This window comes from Piliocolobus tephrosceles, chromosome 4 (genome assembly GCF_002776525.5).
Source record: "Piliocolobus tephrosceles isolate RC106 chromosome 4, ASM277652v3, whole genome shotgun sequence".
NCBI classification, from domain to species: Eukaryota; Metazoa; Chordata; class Mammalia; order Primates; family Cercopithecidae; genus Piliocolobus; species Piliocolobus tephrosceles.
Window position 1 is genome coordinate 47,776,104 of NC_045437.1, and position 21,789 is coordinate 47,797,892.

Genomic DNA, 21,789 nt, shown 5'->3' on the forward strand with positions numbered 1-21,789 from the left:
GTTAACTTTTTGTTATGTCATGTTTTAGGTAAACACAAAGTTTTCTAGAATTTGGATCTTTTTTTTTTTTTTTTTTTAAGACAGAATCTCGCTGTTGCCCAGACTGGAGTGCAGTGGCACCATCTTGGATCACTGCAAGCTCTGCCTCCCGGGTTCACACCATTCTCCTGCTTCAGCCTCCCGAATACCTGGGACTATAGGTGCCCGCCACCATACCCGGCTAATTTTATGTATTTTTAGTAGAGACGAGGTTTCACCATGTTAGCCAGGATAGTCTCGATCTCCTGACCTCGTGATCTACCTGCCTCAGCCTCCCAAAGTGCTGGGATTACAGGCGTGGGCCACCACGCCCAGCCGAATTTGGAGCTATTACACATTAAAATCTGTAATTGTGATCAGAATATTAGGAGACCCAGAAGAGAATAGTGTTACAAAAAAAAAAAAAAGTTTTAAAAACTGAGAAACAATTAGTTAGCAAAGCAAAAACTACAGTTTACTTTCAAAGACTTTATAATCTACTGCATAGATTTTCAAAATGTCTTTCTAATCCTTGAAATAATAATATACACCCGGCACAGTGGCTCACACCTATAATCCCAGCACTTTGGGAGGCCAAGGCAGGCAGATCACAAGGTCAGGAGTTTTAGACCAGCCTGACCAACATGGTGAATCCCCATCTCTACTGAAAATACAAAAAAATTAGCCAGGCGTGGTGGCGCGCACTTGTAATCCCAGCTACTTGGGAGGCTGAGGCAGAAGAATCACTTGAACCCGGGAGGCGGAGGTTGCAGTGAGCCAAGATCGCGCCATTGTACTCCAGTCTGGGCGACAGAGTGAGACTCCATCTCAAAAAAAAAAAAAGAAATAACAATATACAATCCCCAAAAGAGATGACTGTGATCAAAGAAAACTGGGAAAGCCTATATACTCTATTTCAGCAGTTCTCAATCGAAGGTGAGGATGAGTTAGATCACCTGGAGAATGTTTTCAAACTTCAAAACAAACAGATCCTCCAGTACTGCCTGGGGAATGGGGGCTGAAAGAGGTGAGAATGTTGTTTGGAAAACATTTCCAAGTTACTCTGATATCCCCAGAGAGAAAACCGCTGCTTACCTTGCCTTGCCTTGATATATAAATATATCAAGATATAGCAAAAGCTCCTAGAGGCCAGGCACGGTGGCTCACACCTGTAATCCCAGCACTCCAGGAGGCCAAGACGGGTCAATCATGAGATGAGGAGTTCAAGACCAACCTGGCCAACATGGTGAAACCCCGTCTCTACTAAAAACACAAAAATTAGCCAGGCATGGTGGCACGTGCCTGTAATCTCAGATACTAGGGAGCCTCAGGCAGAGAATAGCTTGAACCCAGGAGAACTGCTTAAACCTGGAAGGTAGAGGTTGCAGTGAGCCGAGATCCCGCCACTGCATTCCAGCCTGGGCGACAGAGTGAGACTTCATTTTGGAGAAAAAAAAGAAGCGCTGAGAAATACTGAAATAATGACACATGTTTCACTTTGCTTAACCCAGCATTTTCCAAATTTCTTTGACCTCACAACACTTTTGTTTTTCTTCTTCCCTGAACATCTATTAATATCTCACAGAACAATTAATAGCCCTCAAAACAGGCTTTGGGAAATGCTGAGTTATCCATTTTCAAACAAAATACATTCGTCATTTCTATTGTACAAACCTGGTAATCCATTTTTTGCCAAATTAAATCAGTTATAAGGAATGGACCTAAGCCTTATTATTTTTCTCTGGCTAGTTTATCAAATTAAATTCCCTGACCCTATATTTAATATCTAAATTTCTTTAGTCACTTTGGTGACCCGAAATCCCCAAACCAAATGATATCTAATGTGTAAATGGTAAGAACCTCTAAAAAAGAATCCAGAATGGTGAAATTACAGTTTTGGCAGTATTGCAATAGCCCAGAAACTTAAATCAATGTGATTTATGAGGAACGGCCGAGTTAAAATGGAATGCTTGTCATTGACTAATTTTGACCAAGTCAATGAGAATACAGTACCAGTATTTCAAGATCCTGAATTACTCTCAAGAACTGAGGACCATTTAGCAGAAGGATAGCCGTTAGCTTAAATTTCAGCAATTTAATGAACAAGATATTTTCTCATAGACAAGTAGCCATTAATTTCATTTGAATGACCCTTAATTCCGAGGAAACCGTCTTTATTCCCTTTTGAAAAATCTACACTCAACAAGGCAGATCATTATTTATTTACAAATATCTTAAAATATGAATCCACAGAGAAACTCAAGGCATGATTCAGATGCAATTTTGAAACTGTGGGGTTTTGGGGGTAGGGGCACACTGCTAACTATCACAATTCCTCAAAATTAGTGACTACTAAATTCAGAGTAATTCAGCAATGGGAAATGGATACAGTTTCAAGTGCTTGAGTATACACAAACGAACTTTCTTGAACAAATTAGATAGGCACTTTACCCCCTTCAACTTCAAATTCACTGTGTTCACATGTACTGTTACATTAATTTTTTTTTTTTTTTTTTTTTGAGATAGAGTCTTGCTCTGTCACCAGGCTGGAGTGCAGTGGTACGATCTCAGCTCACTGCAACCTCTGCCTCCTGGGTTCAAGTGATTCTCCTGCCTCAGCCTCCCAAGAAGCTGGGATTACAGGCACTTGCCACCATGTCCAACTAATTTTTGTATTTTTAGTAGACAGGGATTCACCACGTTGGCCAGTATGGTCTCAATCTCTTGACCTTGTGATCCGCCTGCCTCGGCCTTCCAAAGCATAAGCCACCGAAGTGATGATTACAGGCCTAAGACACCAAACCAGCCTGTTATATTAATTTTTGAAAGTACAGTCATGAACCACATAATGACATTTCTGTCAACAACTAATGCCACATATGACAGTGGTACCAAAAGATTATAATAGATATGAAAACTTTCTATTGCCTAGTGACATCATAGCTGCCATAACGTAGTGCAGCGTATTACTCACATTTGTGGTGATGCTGGTATGAACAAACCTACTGTGCTGCCTGTCACATAAAAGTACTGCATAGCACCTAATACACAGTACATAATACTTGATAATAAATGATGCTACTGGTAAATGTATTTACTATACTTTTTATTATTAGAGTGTAATCTTCCTACTTATTAGAAAAAACAATAACTGCAATACAACCTCCAGCAGGTCCTTCAGGAGTTATTCTAAAAGGCTTTGTTATCATAGGTGATACTTTTTTTTTTTTTTCCTGAGATGGAGTCTCACTCTGTCACCCAGGCTGGAGTGCAGTGGCACAACCTCAGCTCACTGCAACCACTACCTCTCGGGTTCAAGTGATTCTCATGCCTGAGCTTCCGGCACAGCTAGGATTACAGGCGCACACCACCACGCCGAGCTAATTTTTGTATTTTTATTAAAGATGAGGTTTCACCATGTTGGCCAGGCTGGTCTCGAACTCCTGACCTCAAGTGATCCGCCCACCTCGCCCTCCCAAAGTGCTGGGATTACAAGTGTGAGCCACCAAGTCCAGCCGGAGATGACAATTCTATGCATGCTACTGCCCCTGAAGACCTTCCAGTAGGATAAGATGTAGAGACAAAAGAGCAATCCTAATGATACTAAGCCTATGTAGGCCCATGTTTACTGTACATGTTTGTATCTTAGTTTTTAGGAAACAGATTTTAAAAGTTAAAAAAAAATTTTTTAAACAGAAAAAAAGCTGATCGAGTAAGGATACAAAGAAAATATTATTGTACAAGTGTACAATGTGTTCCTACTTTAAGATGTCATCATAAAAGGGTCAAAATGTTTAAAAAATGTTTTGTTTCTAAACTTACAGTGAGCTAAGGTTAATTTATTACTGAAGGAAGAAAACTATTTTTAATAAAATTTAACATAACCTAAATCTACAGTGCTTCTAAAATCTACAGCAGTGTACAGTAATGTCCTAGGCCTTCACATTTACTCACTACTCACTAACTCAACCAGAGCAACTTCCAGTCCTGCAATCTCCATTCAACATAAGTGTTCTACTCAGGTGCAGCATTTTAAATCTTTTATACTGTATTTTTACTGTATCTTTTCAATGTTTAAATACACAAATACCATCTTGTTATAACTGCCTACAGTATTCAGTACAGTAACATGCTGTACAGGTTTGTAGCTTAGAAGCAACAGACTACACCATATAGCCAGGTCTGTAGTAGTCTATACCATCTAGGTTTGTGTAAGTACATTCTCTCTCTCTCTTTTTTTTTTTTTTTTTTTTTTTTTGTCTCTTTCTCCCACTTTTTCCCCCAGGCTGGAGTGCAGTGGCACAATCTCGGCTCACCACAACCTCTGCTTCCCATTTCAAGCAATTCTGCTGCCTCAGCCTCCCAGGTAGCTGGGATTATGGGCGTGCACCACCATGCCTGGCTAATTTTTGTATTTTTAGTAGAGACAGGGTTTCAACACATTAGGAAGTCTAGTCTTGAACTCCTGACCTCAGGTGATACGCCCGCCTCAGTCTCCAGAAGTGCTGGGATTACAGGCATGAGCCACCATGCCTGGTCATGCATAAGTACATTCTATTATGTTCACACAATGACAAAATTGCCTAATGACATTTTTTAAAGTGTATCCCCATTGTTAAGCGACACATGACTATACTATCTTATCAGCCACTAAAGATATATAAAAGTACTCTAATTCTAATAATCTTTCATCTGAGAGTACTGATTAACAAATCTCAAAGTTTCCATAAACTAGCTATCTCACTGCTTTAAAGTAAACAAAATCTCCATATTCTGTTTCAAGTCTCATTAAATAGTGGTAAAAGCATGAGCATAAAAAGTCACAATTTCGATCATTTTTATTCTAAACTTAAATTTTGAAAACTTAAATCACAAATACTCTAAAATCTAACCTCTTTCACCCTAGAGACTCAATTATCTTCTCCCACTAGTAAATACAGGTCCTACCACCCAAATTTGATTCTCACTATACTGTCTGGTTCTTTCTTTCCTACTGAGACTGGTCAACCCAGGTGGCCTGGAAAAATAGTTAAGTGGAGAAGTAAAAGGATTACTTTCCCTTCTAAAATAACCCAAATTAAAGTCTATTCTCTATGAAGAAACAATAATTAACCTATTCTGCAGCTGTACGAGTATGACAGAGAGGGAGAGACAGAAACAGAGATCTCTAAGATCTTGAGAAAGAACAAATATACACACATTAGTAAGGTATGCCATCATCTTTACTTAAAAGCAGCATGGTCACACATTTGCTCGAATAAATTAATGTCCCCATCTTTAAAAGGGCAGAATGGGCTGGCATGGTGCCTGTAATCCCAGCCAGCATTTTGGGAGGCTGAGCTGGGCAGATCGCTTGAGCCCAAGAGTTCGAGACCACCCTGGGCAACAGGTGAAACCCTGTCTCTACTAAAAATACAAAAATTAGCCGGACATGATGGTGCACACCTGCAATCCCAGCTACTCAGGAGGCTGAGGTGGGAGGGTCACTAGCCTGGGAGGCAGAATTGCAGTAAGCCAAGATCGTGCCATTGAACTCAAGCCTGGTTGACAGAGTGAGACCCTGTCTCAAAAAACAACAAAAAACAAACAAAAAAAACCAGAAAGACAGGATGAACAATTAAAATGCCATTTTGAAAAACAATGTAATGGGGAAGCAGAACAAGAAAAGGAAATGGAAAAATGTGCCGAACATTCTTTTTTATAAAGTAACATCAACAAACAAAAATTTCTGACTATAGCAAATCCTATTTATTCCAATTTTAAAAATTAACAAAACAGCAAATGCTCAGCTGATAGAGACTAATCATTTAATGTGAAATTAACATATCAACAATAACTGACTTATAAATGCTCCTAATGATTTAAAAGACAAAACAGCACTTGCTGAAGTCTGTAATAACCTCAGTTGCTATAGAAATTGAAACTTTCTATCTCACTAGACTTGAAGACTTATTTAAGACAACTACTTAAACCTTTCCTTCTTGAAGCTTCTTTGTCCAGCTACCATGACATTACACTTCCAGTTTTCTTCTTTCTTCTTTGGCTTCCTCTATTAAAATCTCAATAATGAGTCTCTCAGAGCTTGGCCCTGAGGCCCTTTCTTCCCCACACTCTAACTAAAAGTGATGTCATCATGGCTTTGTGTACTGAGAACACCCTATTGTATATGGTCTCATAATCCTTATTAAAAACTTCTGGGACCTGGTGAGTTTTGGAATTCCTTTTCTCCCCTTATTTTTTAAATAAAGATATATAGTATTGTTTAGAATGCCATATATTTCATTTATAATACTACCAGCAGGATCTGTAGTGGCATCTGTTTATCAAACACATTAATATTTCTAAAGGAAAATATACATAGCATAACTCAGAGCTCTTCAGATTCAGAATTGTGGATAAGGAACTGTGGACATTATGTCCGGTCCAGATTACTTGGCTCCCCCAAAACTGCCCTCCTGATGTCACCAATTACATTATCTCATAGGCGTCTTAAAATGAACATGTTCAAAATTGAACATCTGATCCCTTCCTTCCATAAAACTAACAGTTCTTCATCTAATCTTCCCTATTCATCTCTTTCCACATAGATTTAACAAGCTAAAACCTGGAAGGGATCCTGATCTGCAGAATTCCTCAACCCATCCCATCCCTGCCATCTCCAATGCATTCACTTCTCTCCTCTAAGACCACTATGTTGGCCTGCATTCTTCTCATCTGACTACTATACTGACTTCCAAACTGGACTCTTGATTCTCCTTTAGCCATACTCTAATCAATTCTTCACTAAACTGCCAGAATTATCTTTAAATGTAGATCAGATCATGTCACATCCCTGCCTAAAACCCTTAGGCGGCTTCTAGCTGCTCTTAGAAGAAAACCTAAATTCTTTTGCCATTAAAAGTAATGGCAAAAACTGCAATTACTTTTGCACCAACCTAATAAAACCTGGTCCTTGCATATCAATTCAACTTCATTTCTCACTACCATTTTCCCTTACTCAGGTTTAGTAAGCATTCTTTACTTTCCAGAATGTAACTGTTCTTTTGTATCCTCTGGGCCTTCATACTCGTGATCCCCAAAGCCTGTAACACTCTTGCCCTATTGCTTCATTCTTACTCATTCTTCAAGTCCCAGTTTTAAACGTCACTTATCTTAAAAGGCTTTTCCTGACTCCCTAATCCAAATTAAGTCACTCCTATTATTCTATCTCAGGGAAGCCTACTATTTTCCTTTGCAATACTTGTACTAATTTATAACTTTATATTTAAGCATGTATTTAATGTCTGCCTCCCTCCTCTATACTGTAAATGCCATCTCAAGCACGGAGATATCTGTCTTATTTACAGATGTACTATATACACACCAGCATCTAACAGAGCCTATGCCATTGTGGGTAAAAAGACAGATATGCACATACATGCACACAAGTATGCAAGACATTGCTTTCTAAGATATGAGTTGTTCACTACCTCAAATGGGAAGACATAATGAAGACCTAGAGTCCAAAAATTCAAATTCACAAAGTCCTTCTTTCATGCTAACTAAGTGCCTACCATGATCTGGGAACTATTTTAAATGCTGAGGATATAGCAGTAAACAAAACAAATCCATCCTTGCTCTCATTAACTTAAATTTTAGTGGAGAAAAACAGATAAAAAATATAGGTAAAAGAGCCCATGTGCTTCACTATGTTTCTGGCCCCTCAGACATAACTAAGAACATTTCAAAAAGGGATTTATCCACCAGCCTCAGGACTACAGTGAAAACGATGTAAAATAGCTGCAGCCAACCCATAATGAACATGCAGCCTAAGAAAGAAATAAACCTTGATATTGCAAGCCACTGAGATTTCTGGGGCCTTGTGTCACCTCGGCATACTTACTCTGACCTGATTGATACAGGAATAAAATTATTGGTATGTAAGATCACGATAGGTGCTAAGCAGGAAAATAAAACAAGGAAAAGGACAAGAAGCAGGGGCAGTGGAGAGTGGAAATGTTAAGTATGAGTCCTAAAAGGCAGCCACCTTAAACGAGGCCTTTAATTAAGGTTCTGAGAACACTACACCAAATACAATTTATCCCAAGCTAATGGAAGGCAGACATTTTTGTCTGTCTTCCCTCAATAATATGTAAATTATTTAAGACCAGGGGTTTTTTGGGTTGTTTTATTGACTGCTGTAGCCTCAGTACTAAGTCACTTCCAGTTTTCTTATTAATGCTTCTTAAGCACTGTCTTCATCATGTACCAAAGCCCTCATTTTCCCCAATTATCTTTATACAGGCTCTTCTGATCTACCTGTATAATTCCTTATGACATTATAATTATCGCATCTTGGTCCTCAATCTCCAAAACAAGACATGTATTTTTAAAACAGCATCATTAAAACATTGAGATTGTGCATTTTAAAATTTCTAACACTAAAAAATTATGTAAGAGAAAAAATTAATCAATATACACAAATATAAATGCCCTGTTTCCAATCTGAAACCTTAAAATACCAACCTGAGCTGTTTCTGTCATTTTCTGTTCAAAATCAGCTTTTGCTAATGCGTATTTTTCCACATAGAGTTTATAGGTATCTGTAGCTTTCTTAGACTTAACAGCTGCCTGTAATTAAAAAAAAAAAAAAAGAAAGAAAACCAACACTTTTAACTGTGCAGTGACCTTTTTTCTTTCCTAATGTAAGTTAATATAAATAACAAATTAAAATACATTTTAAGAGTTCAATATGACATATAACTAACTTTGATACCTGTTGTGAGGCCCTTGTTAGTCTTTTTTTATTGTTATTGTTACAGTCAGCCAAAAAGTCAGGAATTAAACACTGATTGTCTTTTCTGTTTGATGGAATATGCTTTGAAAAGTTAAAATACTCTCATTTTAAATCCCAGACTAAGATTACATAATTACATAATGCTAAAGTGTTACTAAGATATGTTAACACAGTATCGGAGAGAAACTTCCAGACAACATACAAAAATGTCACAAAACCACCAGAACCCGCTTGGCACTCCTTTTTGCAGCTGTGAATTTTCCTCTCACAGCATACATATATTTCATTCAATGTCTGATTAAATACTATAAACCGATCTTGAAAGTTGTGAAGACTGTTTTCCTTGATGTTTCTCAGCTTCCATTATGCTCCAGCAAATACAGAAACTTGTTTTTAATTTTTGCCTATTTTTTCAAGACTTAAAAAACAAAACTGTTACAATAATATAGTTCTGGTTTCATAAAAGTTACTTATTTAATTTAAAAAATTAAGCAGTACTGTATAACCTATATATAAACAAAACTGGAATAAAGTAACACAGCCACAGAAGTTAGGGTAAATTATAAGAAGATAGGCATCTGAGAAAGGAAAAGATTATGTATAGTTTGTAGGTTGAAGCATATACATAGCTATCAAGAAGCCTGATATTCTCAAAGGTCTAATCAACTTGGATACAGGAAGATGGAAGGATAAGGATGTGGCTGGACTAAATAAGAGTTTAAAGGAGATCAAAGAAAGACAAGCTGTAGGATTTCAAGATATAAAAATCCCCATTTTCTTGACTAGGTAACAGATGGGTCCAGTATGAGTGAGAAACAGTAGGGTAGGGTTGGGAGCTTAAGGAGAACAAAAAAAGTTTCCAATCGTAATTGTGGAGGATGCAACAGGTCATGACTAGATGAGTAAAAGTATTGCTAAGTGCCACTGAGGTCCAAAGAAAGCTGTAAAATACTTAATTTGTTTAAAGCTGATCAGTACCAATATGTAATTATCTTTAGCCACGATCAGGAATCTAAAAACAAAAACTACAAAGAGAAAACTGGGTTTACCCTGGGATTTGGGCTTGGTTAAGAGGTACATCTAGTCCTACTCCCTAAACAAGCAACTTTGTTCTCTCTCTAAAATATAACTGTTTATACTATATTAAGTATATATGTTTTGTACTTTCCTACCTTCTTAAAGAATATAGGATGCCACTTTACCATGAAATGTAAATAAAGCTGATTTTGGAGCCAGAAGAAATTCGATTGAAATTCTGCCTCTGCCATTTACACTACTGCCCCTTTATCCATGGGGAATACATTCCAAGATCCCAGTGGATGTCTGAAGCCGTGGATGGTACAGACTCTATATTATATACCATTTTTTTCCTATACATACATAACTATGATAAAGTTTCATTTATAAATTAGGCACAGTAAGAGATTAACAACAATAATATAATAATTATAACAACATACTGTAATAACATCATGTGAATATGGTCTCTCCCTAAATATTCTACTATATTGGACAGTGGGTAACTGAAACCAAGGAAAGCGAAATCTCAGCACTGTACTACCCAACTGACCTTGTCTTAGAAATTTATACGGTTCTCTCATTCCTAAAAAGGGAACAATATAACCTTTTTTTTTTTCAAGTTGTGGTAGTAATGAAATGTAGTTATATACAATTCTTGGAACAGGGTCTGGCATACAGTTAAATTTAAAAATAAATAGTGCCTGCTTTTATTAAGGTTTCTAACAAGAAATGTCATCAAGAAAATATATCATCATATTTTGCTGTTATATAAAGATATAACCGAGTTACTGAGTTGTACTGATCTGTCTATCCCTAGTGAAAGTGACTAAAACCTGTAACAATTTTCCAGTTTGCTCCTATAGATTTTTTTGTTTTACTCTTTTCCCAGTTCCACACAGCTGACATTATTTTATACCAGTTACTGTACTGGAATCCTCTAATATCCTGCCCCTGTTCAAATACATAACAGCTAAATGAAATGGACAGTTTACCGAGTACCTTCGCAAGAAACCCAGATAACCAAGTTTGCTAGAATTTATTTTAAAAACAATTATAATGGCATGCTTAATACGAGTTTCCTTTTGGATTTTTTTATGCAAATAAATTTTAGTTTGTTCTTCTAATACCTATATTTTCAGTAAGTATAAGAGCAATTACACAACCTACAGTCTTCAGAGTGATTTTTTTTTTTTTTTTTTTTGAGATGGAGTCTCATTCTATGGCCCGGGCTGGAGTGCAATGGTGCAATCTTGGCTCACTGCAACCTCCGCCTCCTGGATTCAAGCGCTTCTCCTGCCTCAGTCTCCCAAGTAGCTGGAATTACAGGTGCAAACTACCACGCCCAGCTAATTTTTGTATTTTTAGTAGAGATGGGGTCTCACTCACCAAGTTGGCCAAGCTGATCTCGAACTCCTGACTTCAAATGATCCACCCGCCTAGGCCTCCCAAAGTGCTGGGATCACAGGCATGAGCCACTGCACTGGGACTTCAGAGTGATTTTTAATGACACAGCCTAGCAAAATGATGTAACCCTACTGAAAGCCCCTTCTTTGCTTGTTCCTAATACCTCATCCTGATACCTACTTTTTTTTCTCTGCTGCTCATAAATTATTGCTTAATAATTTATATGCCAGCTGTTGATAAAGACAAGTTGTAATCATTCCTAATAGAGATATTTACAAGTCAAAAAGAGACCCATAAAACTGGAAAATTCCAAAAATACCTAATTATAATGACTGTGCCTATACTTTTAAAAGTAATTTACTGGGCGGGCATGGTGGCACATGCCTATAATCCCAGCACTCTGTGAGACCAAGGCAGGAGGAATCATTTGACACTAGGAGTTCGAGACCAGACTGGGCAACAAAGTAAGACCCTGTCTCTACAAAAATTTAAAAAACTAAAAAATAAAATACAGTAAAAAATTTTTAAAAATAAGCCAGGTGCAGTGGCTCACGCCTGTAACCCGAGCTCTTAGGAAGGCAGAGGCGGAGAATAGCTTGAGCCCAGGAGTTCGAAACCTTCCTGGGCAATACAGTGAGACCCCATTCTCCAAAATAAAATAAAATAAAATAAAATAAATTATCCAGGCACAGTGGCACACACCTGTGGTCCCAGCTACTCAAGAAGCTGAGGCAGAATCACTTGAGCCCAAGAGTTCAAGGCTGCAGTGAGCTATGATAGCACCACCACACTCCAGCCCGAACAACAGAGACTCTGACTCAAAAAACAAAAAAACAAATACCATAAAAATAAAATATAATGGGAAAGACTGTGTGAAATAAATTACTTTTTAAAAAATAAATTTCTTTTAATAGCAATTTCTTTTGAGACAAACACCTAGCAGGTTTTCTTTTTATAGACTGTGTACAAAATAAGATACCACACCTTCTCAACTTACCATTCAACCCTCTCTCTAACTTCTTGTTCTGTACTATTTAATGTCTTGGCTCTCCAAGAAAAACAAAGCTTCTTGAAGACAGAAACAATAACATATATTTAGCCTTTAATAACTTCAATAGTTCCCAGCATGGTGATAGGTTAGGAACTAAACATTTATTTACTGTTGCATGCAAAGTATCACTTCATAATATAATAGCAAATCAGAAAAATACTTGAATAAGTCATTTTAAAAAGTAAGCATCTATTCTAAAGCCTATAGCTAAAAGAAACTCAAACTAATTTTCTTATATTAATGAAGTAGAAGAATTCAAATAATATTTTGCTATGATTATTTTCCAAGTAAATATATATGCTGTGTTATGGACAATACAATGATAGGTTCTCACTAACAAGAAATTTATAACCTAATAGAAATAAAGGATGACTGCATGGAGGAACATTACTACTTATAAAAGACATGTATTTCTAAACTATAAACAAAGTAATTATTTTATAACACTATGCATCACACATTATAGGCCTTTAAGAGATGGAGGGAAGATCCTGAATAATTTCATCTTCCTATACTCAAGTAGTCTCTAGAATTCTAACTAATTTTGCTACTCAAATCTCTACTGAGTCAAGAGGGATAAAACTAGTAAGGCTTTTACACCAGCATATTTTCATAAATCCTGGTCTATACATTCAGCACTTATTTGTTCACTACTTCTGGCTATAAAACTATTATCTTGATCTCAAAGGTTAACTGCTGGATCTAAATCAAAATTCTAAACAAAGAAGTTTTATGAAGCATACCCTCTGATATTAGGAAATTATAAAATTTTATTTCTTATTTGAAAGCATGAAGAAAGAAGGTCCTCTTTTTAAGTTCTAACATATTTTTTCAATCAGTTTTTTTTTTTCTTTTCTTTTTTTTTTTTTTTTGAGACAGGGTATCACTCTGTCACCCAGACTAGAGTGTAGCCTCAAACTACTGGGCTCAAGTACCTCAGCCTCCCAAGTACCTAGGACCACAGGCACATGCCACTATGCCTGGCTAACTTTTTTTTTTTTTTTTTTTTTGTAGAGATGAGATCTCACTGTTGTCCTGGCTGGTTTTGAACTCCTGAGCTCCTGCCTTGTCCTCCCAAAGTGCTGGGATTACCGGCATAAGCCACCATGCCCAGCTTAGCTCTCACTCTTGAAAGGTAAAATTGATATGCCAGAGACAGAATCTTAAGGAAATTACAAATCAACTTTAAGAAGCATCTTTAATACAAGATGATAGGGATAAAAAAAAAATGAAAGAAAAAAGAAATAGAGAAGCATCTTAGAAAACCGACAAAAGAGACAAAAGAAGCACTAATAAATAAATTTGTTTTCTTTTTTTTTTTTTTGGAGACAGGATCTCACTCTGTCATCTGGGCTGGAGTGCAGTGGTGCAATCATGGCTCACTGCAGCCTCAACCTCCTGGACTCAAGCAATCCTCCTCCTGCCTCAGCCTCCTGAGTAGTTAGGTCAACAGGTATGCACCACCAGTCTTGCTATTGTAGGCCCGGGCTGGAGTACAATGGCGCAATCTCACACTGACTAATTTTTTAAAAAACCTTTTGTACAGATGGGGTCTCACTATGTTGCCCAGGCTGGTCTCAAACTCCCAGCCTCAAGCGATCCCTCCACCCTGGCCTCCCAAAGCACTGGGATTACAGGCATGAGCCACCATGTCCCACCAGAAACATGCATATTTTTTGAAAGCAAGACACATCTTTCATAAGAAACAGCTACACAATACTAAATTATTAAGTCAAAACAACTTTCTAAATAACATATTATGCTGAGTTAGTAATGCTATAAATTCTTAGAGTAGAATTATAGAAAGTGAATGGCCTCATCATAAAAAAGTGACAACTTTTGTAAAGTCATTATTAAAAGGAAGTTGGGCCAGGTGTGGTGGCTCATGCCTGTAATCCCACCACTTTGGGAGGCCGAAGCAGGAGGATGGCTTGAGAGTAGGATTTTGAGACCAGCCTGTGCAACACGAGACCTTGTGTCTACAATTTTTTTTATTATTATTATTGAGATGGAGTTTCACTCTTGTTGCCCAGGCTGGAGTCCAATGGCATGATCTTGGCTCACCACAACCTCCGCCTCCTGAGTTTAAGAGATTCTCCTGCCTCAGCCTCCCAAGTAGCTGGGATTACAGGCATGCACCACCACGCCTGGCTAATTTTGTATTTTTAGCAGAGACGGGGTTTCACCATGTTGGTCAGGCTGGTCTCAAAAGTCCCAATCTCAGGTGATCCGCCTACTTCGGCCTCCCAAAGTGCTGGGATTACAGGTGTGAGCCACTGCCCCCAGCCTTTTTTTTTTTTTGAGACTAGAGTTTCACTCTTGTTGCCCAGGCTGGAGTGTAGTGGCGCAGTCTTGGCTCACTGCAACCTCCACCTCCCCAGTTCAAGAGATTCTCCTGCCTCAACCTCCTAAGTAGCTGGGATTACAGGCATCCACCACCCACCCGGCTAATTTTGTATTTTAGTAGAGACGGGGTTTCACTATGTTGGCCAGGCTGGTCTTGAACTGCTGACATCAGGTAATCTACCTGCCTCAGCCTCCCAAAGTGCTGGGATTACAGGCATGAGCCGCCATGCCTGGCCTACAAATCTTTTTTTTTTATTGGCTGTGCATGGTGGCACATGCCTATAGTTCCAGCCACTCTGGAAGCTGAGGTGGAAGGATTGCTCAAGTCTGGGAGTTCAAGGTTACAGTAAGCCGTGATTGTGCCACTGCACTCCAGCCTGGAAAACAGAGAGAAACCCTGTATTGAAAAATTAATTCACTAGTTAATTAATTCACTAATTAATTAAAATAAAAGGGAAGTTGGAGCATTTGTTCTTAAGAGGAAACTGTGCTTTAAAAGTAATAGCTACTTTCTTCTCATAAGCAAAAGAGTGGCTTTAATACACTACCTTTGATAATAAAACAAATCTAAGTTTTGTTCATTTCCTTAGCATTATAAATTTATTAATATACTACTAAAAACATTTTAAGTGCCTATGACTTACAGTACAATCCATGAAGCCAGTATATACATATAAAATAAGTACTTAGTCAACAGTCCACAAACATGAGTACCTACTAAGTGGTGTTTTATAAAAATAAAGGCTTGTGGCCAGGTGTGGTGGCTCACACCAGTGATCCCAGCACTTTGGGAGGCTGAGGCCAGCGGATCACCTGAGATCAGGAGTTCAAGATCAGGCTGGCCAACATAGTGAAATCCCATCTCTACTAAAAATACAAAAATTAGCTAGGCATGGTGACGCATGCCTGTAATCCCAGGTACCTGGGAGGCTGAGGCAGGAGAATCGCTTGAATCCAGGAGGCAGAGATTGCAGTGAGCCAAGACCATGCCACTGCACTCCAGCCTGGGTAACAGAGTGAGACTCCATCTTAAAAAAGAAAAAAAAAAAAGCCTGTGAATGAGTGAATGATAACCAAATTATGTTATAATAGCTATAGTATTTATGTTAAGTCACAAAAAAATTATTCAAAGATCTATGACTTTTAAAACAATCTACATTCATGTTAATAAAAACCTTATGATAGACCAAAATAACTGACTTGGATCAAAATATATTACAAAGCAGAGAACCCAATAACAATATCTAATATCACAAGCAAAGATGCCATCTCTGAGGAGACCAATTAGAAAAAAGCATCCCTTCCTCTGAGTAGTCCATCCCACCAAAGTCCATCCCTGTGAAGCATAGGGTGAATTTCAGCCAACTCACAACCCTTGGACACAACTACATGCTCCACTCCTGCTCAATATTTTAATAAAAAAGAAATCATGAGCTGGGCCTGGTGATTCACACCTGTGATCCCAGCTATTTGAGAGGCTGAGACAGTGAGGTGATCGCCTGAGCTCAGCAGTTCCAGGCTGCAGTAAGCTATGATCATACCACCACTGCACTCCAGCCTGGGTGACACAAGGAGACCTCATCTCTAGGAAAAAAAAAAAAAAAGAAAGTCCTTTAATTGCATCTAAATCATTACATTAAACTTGTTTTGGTTTATATGAAAAGACTCAGAATCATTTATTTACGTGTAATCTCTAGTCACCATATATTTTTTGAGTGGTCACGGCATACTAGGTACTATGGTAAGCCCACTGGGGTTCACAAAAGAGAACAGTACTTTAACTCAGCAGTACTTTAACCCTCTGGAAAGTTTTAACTAATTTAGATCACAGACATTTGCATTAATGATATGAAACCCATACCAATTCACTGTTGGGCATGAATGTTACAGTATCTACTAAGAGTAAACTGCTCCTGTGACTTACATTTTTTAAAGTAATCATTTTATTTTGAATATGGTCAGCTCCAGCCCCATTCCCCTTACTTTCTCCCCACAGGTAATTTCCATCATGAGCTTATTGTTTACTGTCCCCATACATGTCCCTAATACTTTACTTGTATATAAATAGCATTGTTTTGTACAAGAGTTTAGAAAAAAAATCAAATCATAACAAAGTTGACTTGGCTTCTCTTTGAGCCTCCTGGATCACCGTCTGTCTGTGGCTCTGGCCAGTCCTGCCTCTCCACCACAAACACTGTTTTAGTTCTCCTAGGCCTCTGCCTGTCTCCCAGCCTGAACTCCATTTACATATGGAGTGTGAACACAAAGTTAGAGTGAGGCTGCTTCAGGGCCCCAGGCCCATGCGTCCATCCAGACTCCGAGTGGAGTGTAGGGCTTCCAGGGCAGAGAGGGGTAGGAGGGGCAAACCCTGCCCAGGCAGTCCTCACATTGGATAGGGCATCAAACAGCATCCCAAGGGCTCGCCCTCCCTTTCCCCCCAACTCTAACTCTGGTGAAGGGGGAGCAGCTGTCACCAGAGCCTATACTGGTGAAGGTTGTGGCTCAGCACCAAACGAACATCAACGGTGAACCTGAGGGCATCCAGCATTGGGAGCAGTTTGAGAAGGGTTGTGTCACTGGGGTCACTGAACCAGGATTTGATGGTGATGGCCTTGTCTGGATGGCTCCTGTAAGCCGCTGGGGAGTTATCCAGGATCACAATGCTGGAGAGGTCACTGTGGACCACAGAGAGGTGCTTGATGTAGCTGCCCAACTCCAAAGTGCAGTGCTGTCTGTAGTATCTCCTCTTAAGAATGCTTCTGCTAATTGTCCAGTAAATCTGCCACAACAGAGCCATAGATCTCCATGCTTGCTATAAAGACCACCAGCTCCCACCACTGGCTCACCACTTCCAAGAAGAAATCCACATGGGGCCTTTAATGTACAAAAAAACGCACAGGATGTTTGTCTATTACCACCTTGAGGATGAAGTCAGGAGGCGCTGCACGCCGGACTGTGAGCCTCAGGACCCCATCACGGTGAGAGTGAATAAGCGTCTCATCCGGATCCAGCACGAGGATATTCCTCTTCACCTAACTGATTCCGGGACAAGAAGATAAGGGGAGGATATCATATCTAACAGTTTGATGCTGAATTACCGTGCAGATCTGCCAGAGTTTGTTGGCGAAGGCCAGGAACGTGCGCAGCCCCAGCAGACACCACGTCCGCATCATCCTGATGACCCTGGCACTGCGGGCACCACCGGCCCCGGGGGCCCCCGTGGCACAGCTCCCTCAGCTCCCTATCGCCGGGAGGGGGAACAGCGGCCCTGAGTGGCAGGAGAGGCTGCAGAGAGGGGCACGGAGCAAGCGGCTCAGAAAGTCACCCCTGGTGAGGTTTTGGAAAGCCCAGCGGAACCGGGAGCTGGCGGACAGGCGGGGAGCTGGCGGACAGGCGGGGAGCTGGCGGACAGGCGTGGGCAGCCTGAGGGGGCCCATGTGGGCTGGGAGCTGCGCCAACGGCTTCCGGGAAGTTGCAGGCCAAGACACGTTGGGCTAGGATTGGGTCCTGGGAGACCAGGAGGGAAGGGGAAGGATAATTGGGGGAGGGGACAGTAGGGGGGGGGAATGGAGGGGGGGGGGGAAGGGTGAAGGGGGAAGGGGGGGGGGGAAAGCAGAGTCAATAGCTTTTTTTTTTCTTTACAGAGAATTAAAGGTTATGTAAAAGGCATCAAATTCTACAAATCCTTTTGAAAGTTTTTCTTGTTCATTATGCTTTTTACATTTACTCACGTTAATACATTATCATTCTTTTTTAATGTGAATCCATCACCTAGCTTCAAGACTCAATCTATTCTTTCCCCTTTTCTGTGCAAGAGTAGTATTTAAACTACTGTATTGTGTTCCGTTATATGAAATACATACAGGAATTTTCGTTTTTTTTTTTTTTTGAGACAGAGTTTCGCTCTTGTTGCCCAGGCTGGAGTGCAGTGGTGTGATCTTGGCTCACAGCAACTGCCGCCTCCCAAGTTCAAGCGATTCTTCTGCCTTAGCCTCCCGAGTAGCTGGGATTACAAGCGCCCGCCATTGCACCTGGCTAATTTTTGTCTTTTTAGCAGAGAAGGGGTTTCGCCCTGTTGGTCAGGCTAGTCTTGAATTCCTGACCTCAGGTGATCCGCCCGCCTTGGCCTCCCAAAGTGCTGGGATTACAGGTGTGAGCCACCACGCCTGGCCAACAGGATTTTTTTTTTTCAATTTGACAATTGATCTATGATTAGAGGAGCTGCTGTGGTTTCAATGTTTATGAAACTTAATCCCCATTGTGGCGGTACTGAGAGGTGGGGCCTTTAATAGCTGATTCGGTCATGAGGGCTCTGCCCTCATAAATAATCTATTAATGGATTAATGGGTTCATGAATCAATGGATTATCATGGGAATAGGACTGACAGCTTTATAAGGAGTGGAAGAGAGACCAAAACACACTCATTCCCCTCATATGAGGTCCTGCACCTTCTAAGAATTCAGCAGACTCCCCACAAGCAAGAAGGCCCTCACTAGATGTGGCCCCTCAACCTTGGACGTCCTTCTCATCCTCCATAACTGTAAAAAATAAATTTCTTTATTTATAAATTATCCAGTTTCAAGCCAGAGATGGTGGCTCATAGCACTTTGGGAGGCCAAGGCAGGCAGATAACTTGAGGTCAGGAGTTTAAGACCAGCCTGGCCAACATGGTGAAACCCCATCTCTACTACAAACACAAAGATTAGCCAGGCGAGGTGGCACACAACTGTAATCCCAGCTACTCGGGAGGCTGAGTCACCAGAATTGCTTGAACTCGGGAGTTGGAGGTTGCAGTGAGCTGAGATGCCACTACTGCACCCTAGCCTGGGTGACAGAGTGAGACTTTGTCTCAAAAAAAAACAAAAATAATAATAATAATAATTACTCAGTTTCAGGTATTCTGTCATAAGCAACAGAAAACAAACCACGCCAGGAGTCTAATACATTTACATGTATTATGATTATTTCTTTCAAATTATTTTGAGTTTTCTCTTTACTGACCATTTCCTTTTTTTAACTTTTATTTTAGGTCAGGGGAACATGTGAACTTTTGTTATACAGGTAAACTGTGTGTCACGGGGGTGTGGTGCACAGCTTATGTGTCATCCAGGTAATAAGCACAGTAACTGATAGGTATTTTTTTCTGATCCTCTCCTTTTTCCCACCCTCTCCCCTCCAGTAGGTCCCAGTGTCTGTTGTTCCTCTCTTTCTATGTGTTCTCATTGTTTAGCTCCCACTTAAAAGTGAGAACATGCAATATTTGGTTTTCTGTTCCTGCATTAGTTTGCTAAAAATAATGGGCTCCAGCTCCATCCATGTTCCCACAAAAGACATAATCTCATTATTTTTTATGGCTGCATAGTATTCCACAGTGAATATGTACCATGTTTTCTTTATCAAATGTCACTGATGGGCATTTAGATATTGTGAATAGGGCTGCAATTAATATTCACATGCATGTGTCTTTATGGTACAATGAGTTATATTCCTTTGGGGATATATCCAGTAATGGGATTGCTGGCATGAATGGTAGTTCTGTTTTTAGCTCTTTGAAGAATCACCAGATACTGCTTTCCTCGATGGCTGAACTAATTTACACTCCCACCAACAGTGTATAAGCATTCCCTTTTCTCCACAACCTTGCCAGCATCTCTTATTTGACTTTTTAATAATAGTCATTCTGACTAGTGTGAGATGGTATCTCACTGTAGTTTTGATTTGCATTTCTCTGATCATCAGTGATGTTGAGCTTTTTTCATATGCTTGCTGGCTGCATGTATGTCTTCTTTTGAGAAGTTTCTGTTCAAGTCCTTTGCCCACTTTCTAATAGGGTTGTTTTGTAAATTTAAGTTCCTTACAGATGCTGGATACTAGACCTTTGTCAGATGCGTACTTTGCAAACATTTTCTCCCATTCTACAGGCTATTTGCTCTTTTGATAGTTTCTTTTGCTGTGCAGAAACTGTTACGTTTAATCAGATCCTATTTGTCAATTTTTGCTTTTGTCGCAATTGCTTTTGGTGTCTCTGTCATGAAATCTTTGCCCCTTCCTATGTCCAGAATGGTATTGCCTTGATTGTCTTCCAGAGTTTTTATAGTTTTGAGTTTTACATTTAAGTCTTTAATCCATCCGCAGATGATTTTTGTATATGGCGTAAAAAAGGGGTCCAGTTTCAATTTTCTGCATATGGCTAGCCAGTTATCCCAGAACCATTTATTGAATAGGGAATCCTTTCCTCATTGCTTGTTTTTGTCGGTTGACAGACCATTTCTTTAAAGTGCTCCATTATTATCTTCAGATTTTCTTCCAAGCACTTGATCTTACCAAAAGGTATCACTAAAAGATTTTCAGACCATAATCAAAGCCATTACTTCCTCAAATGGTCCTTAAATGGTCTGTTAACTGAAATATCAAAGCATTGTAGCTGTCCAATCATGCAACGAAGTTTGCACAGGCAATTAAACTACACCATAAATGCTATCTTATCAACGACTATACAATACCATCAACTGAAAATGCATTCTGATTTCATATGAGGAAAAAAAAAAACCTCCATTTTCTTTTTCTCTGAGGCCTAGGTCTGAATTTATTTAACCTACTTCATACCTACAATGTACTTTCAATATGAAGGCTCTTGAATTTCTTCAATTCTGAAACATTTTGAGCTGTTAACTCTTCAAATATTACTTGTCCCTCCATCTCCTCCATTTTTTTCCTTCTGAAATTAGTATTAGATGAATGTTGGTAACGTTTGCTTCTCCTACTATGCTCTGGGTAAGGTCCCTCCATACTATCTTCAAAACTCATTCTTTGACTGTATCAAGTCTAAAGTTTCTTTTCTCTATTGCTTTTTAAAAAGCTCAATAACCATATTTTTCATTTCTAAGTTTCTAATTAGCTGGATTTTTTTCTATCTAGTAGATTGTTTCATTACGTTTAATTTCTTAATCTTCTTTAATGTAAGTTTATGTTTATTCGAACATCCTCAATACACATCGTTTTTGTTCATTTTTTATAAATTTAAATTTCATCTGGAGTAAATTCTTATTCCAATTATTGAATTTATTGGTTGCTCTAGTATTAGATTTCTTAGGTGTGCTCTACAATTTTGGTTGTTTGCTCATTCAGAAGAGTTTTTTTTGGATTTTGCCCTCTTTTCTCTTCTCTCCCTCC

At 39.3% G+C, this 21,789-nt stretch overlaps 1 protein-coding gene and 1 pseudogene across 2 annotated transcripts in view; both read right to left on the reverse strand.

Moving 5' to 3' along the window:
- Positions 1 to 21,789, reverse strand: part of FCHO2 (FCH and mu domain containing endocytic adaptor 2) — a 136,818-nt gene that overhangs the window by 81,759 nt on the left and 33,270 nt on the right. The window contains exon 6 of the mRNA XM_023207961.1: positions 8,524 to 8,628. Within this exon, the coding sequence (XP_023063729.1) occupies positions 8,524 to 8,628 (105 nt within the window). The remainder of the gene's footprint in view (positions 1 to 8,523; positions 8,629 to 21,789) is intronic.
- LOC111539919 lies at positions 16,230 to 18,520 on the reverse strand (annotated as a pseudogene). The gene has a single exon (XR_002730839.2). The product of XR_002730839.2 is annotated as a CTD nuclear envelope phosphatase 1 pseudogene (transcript).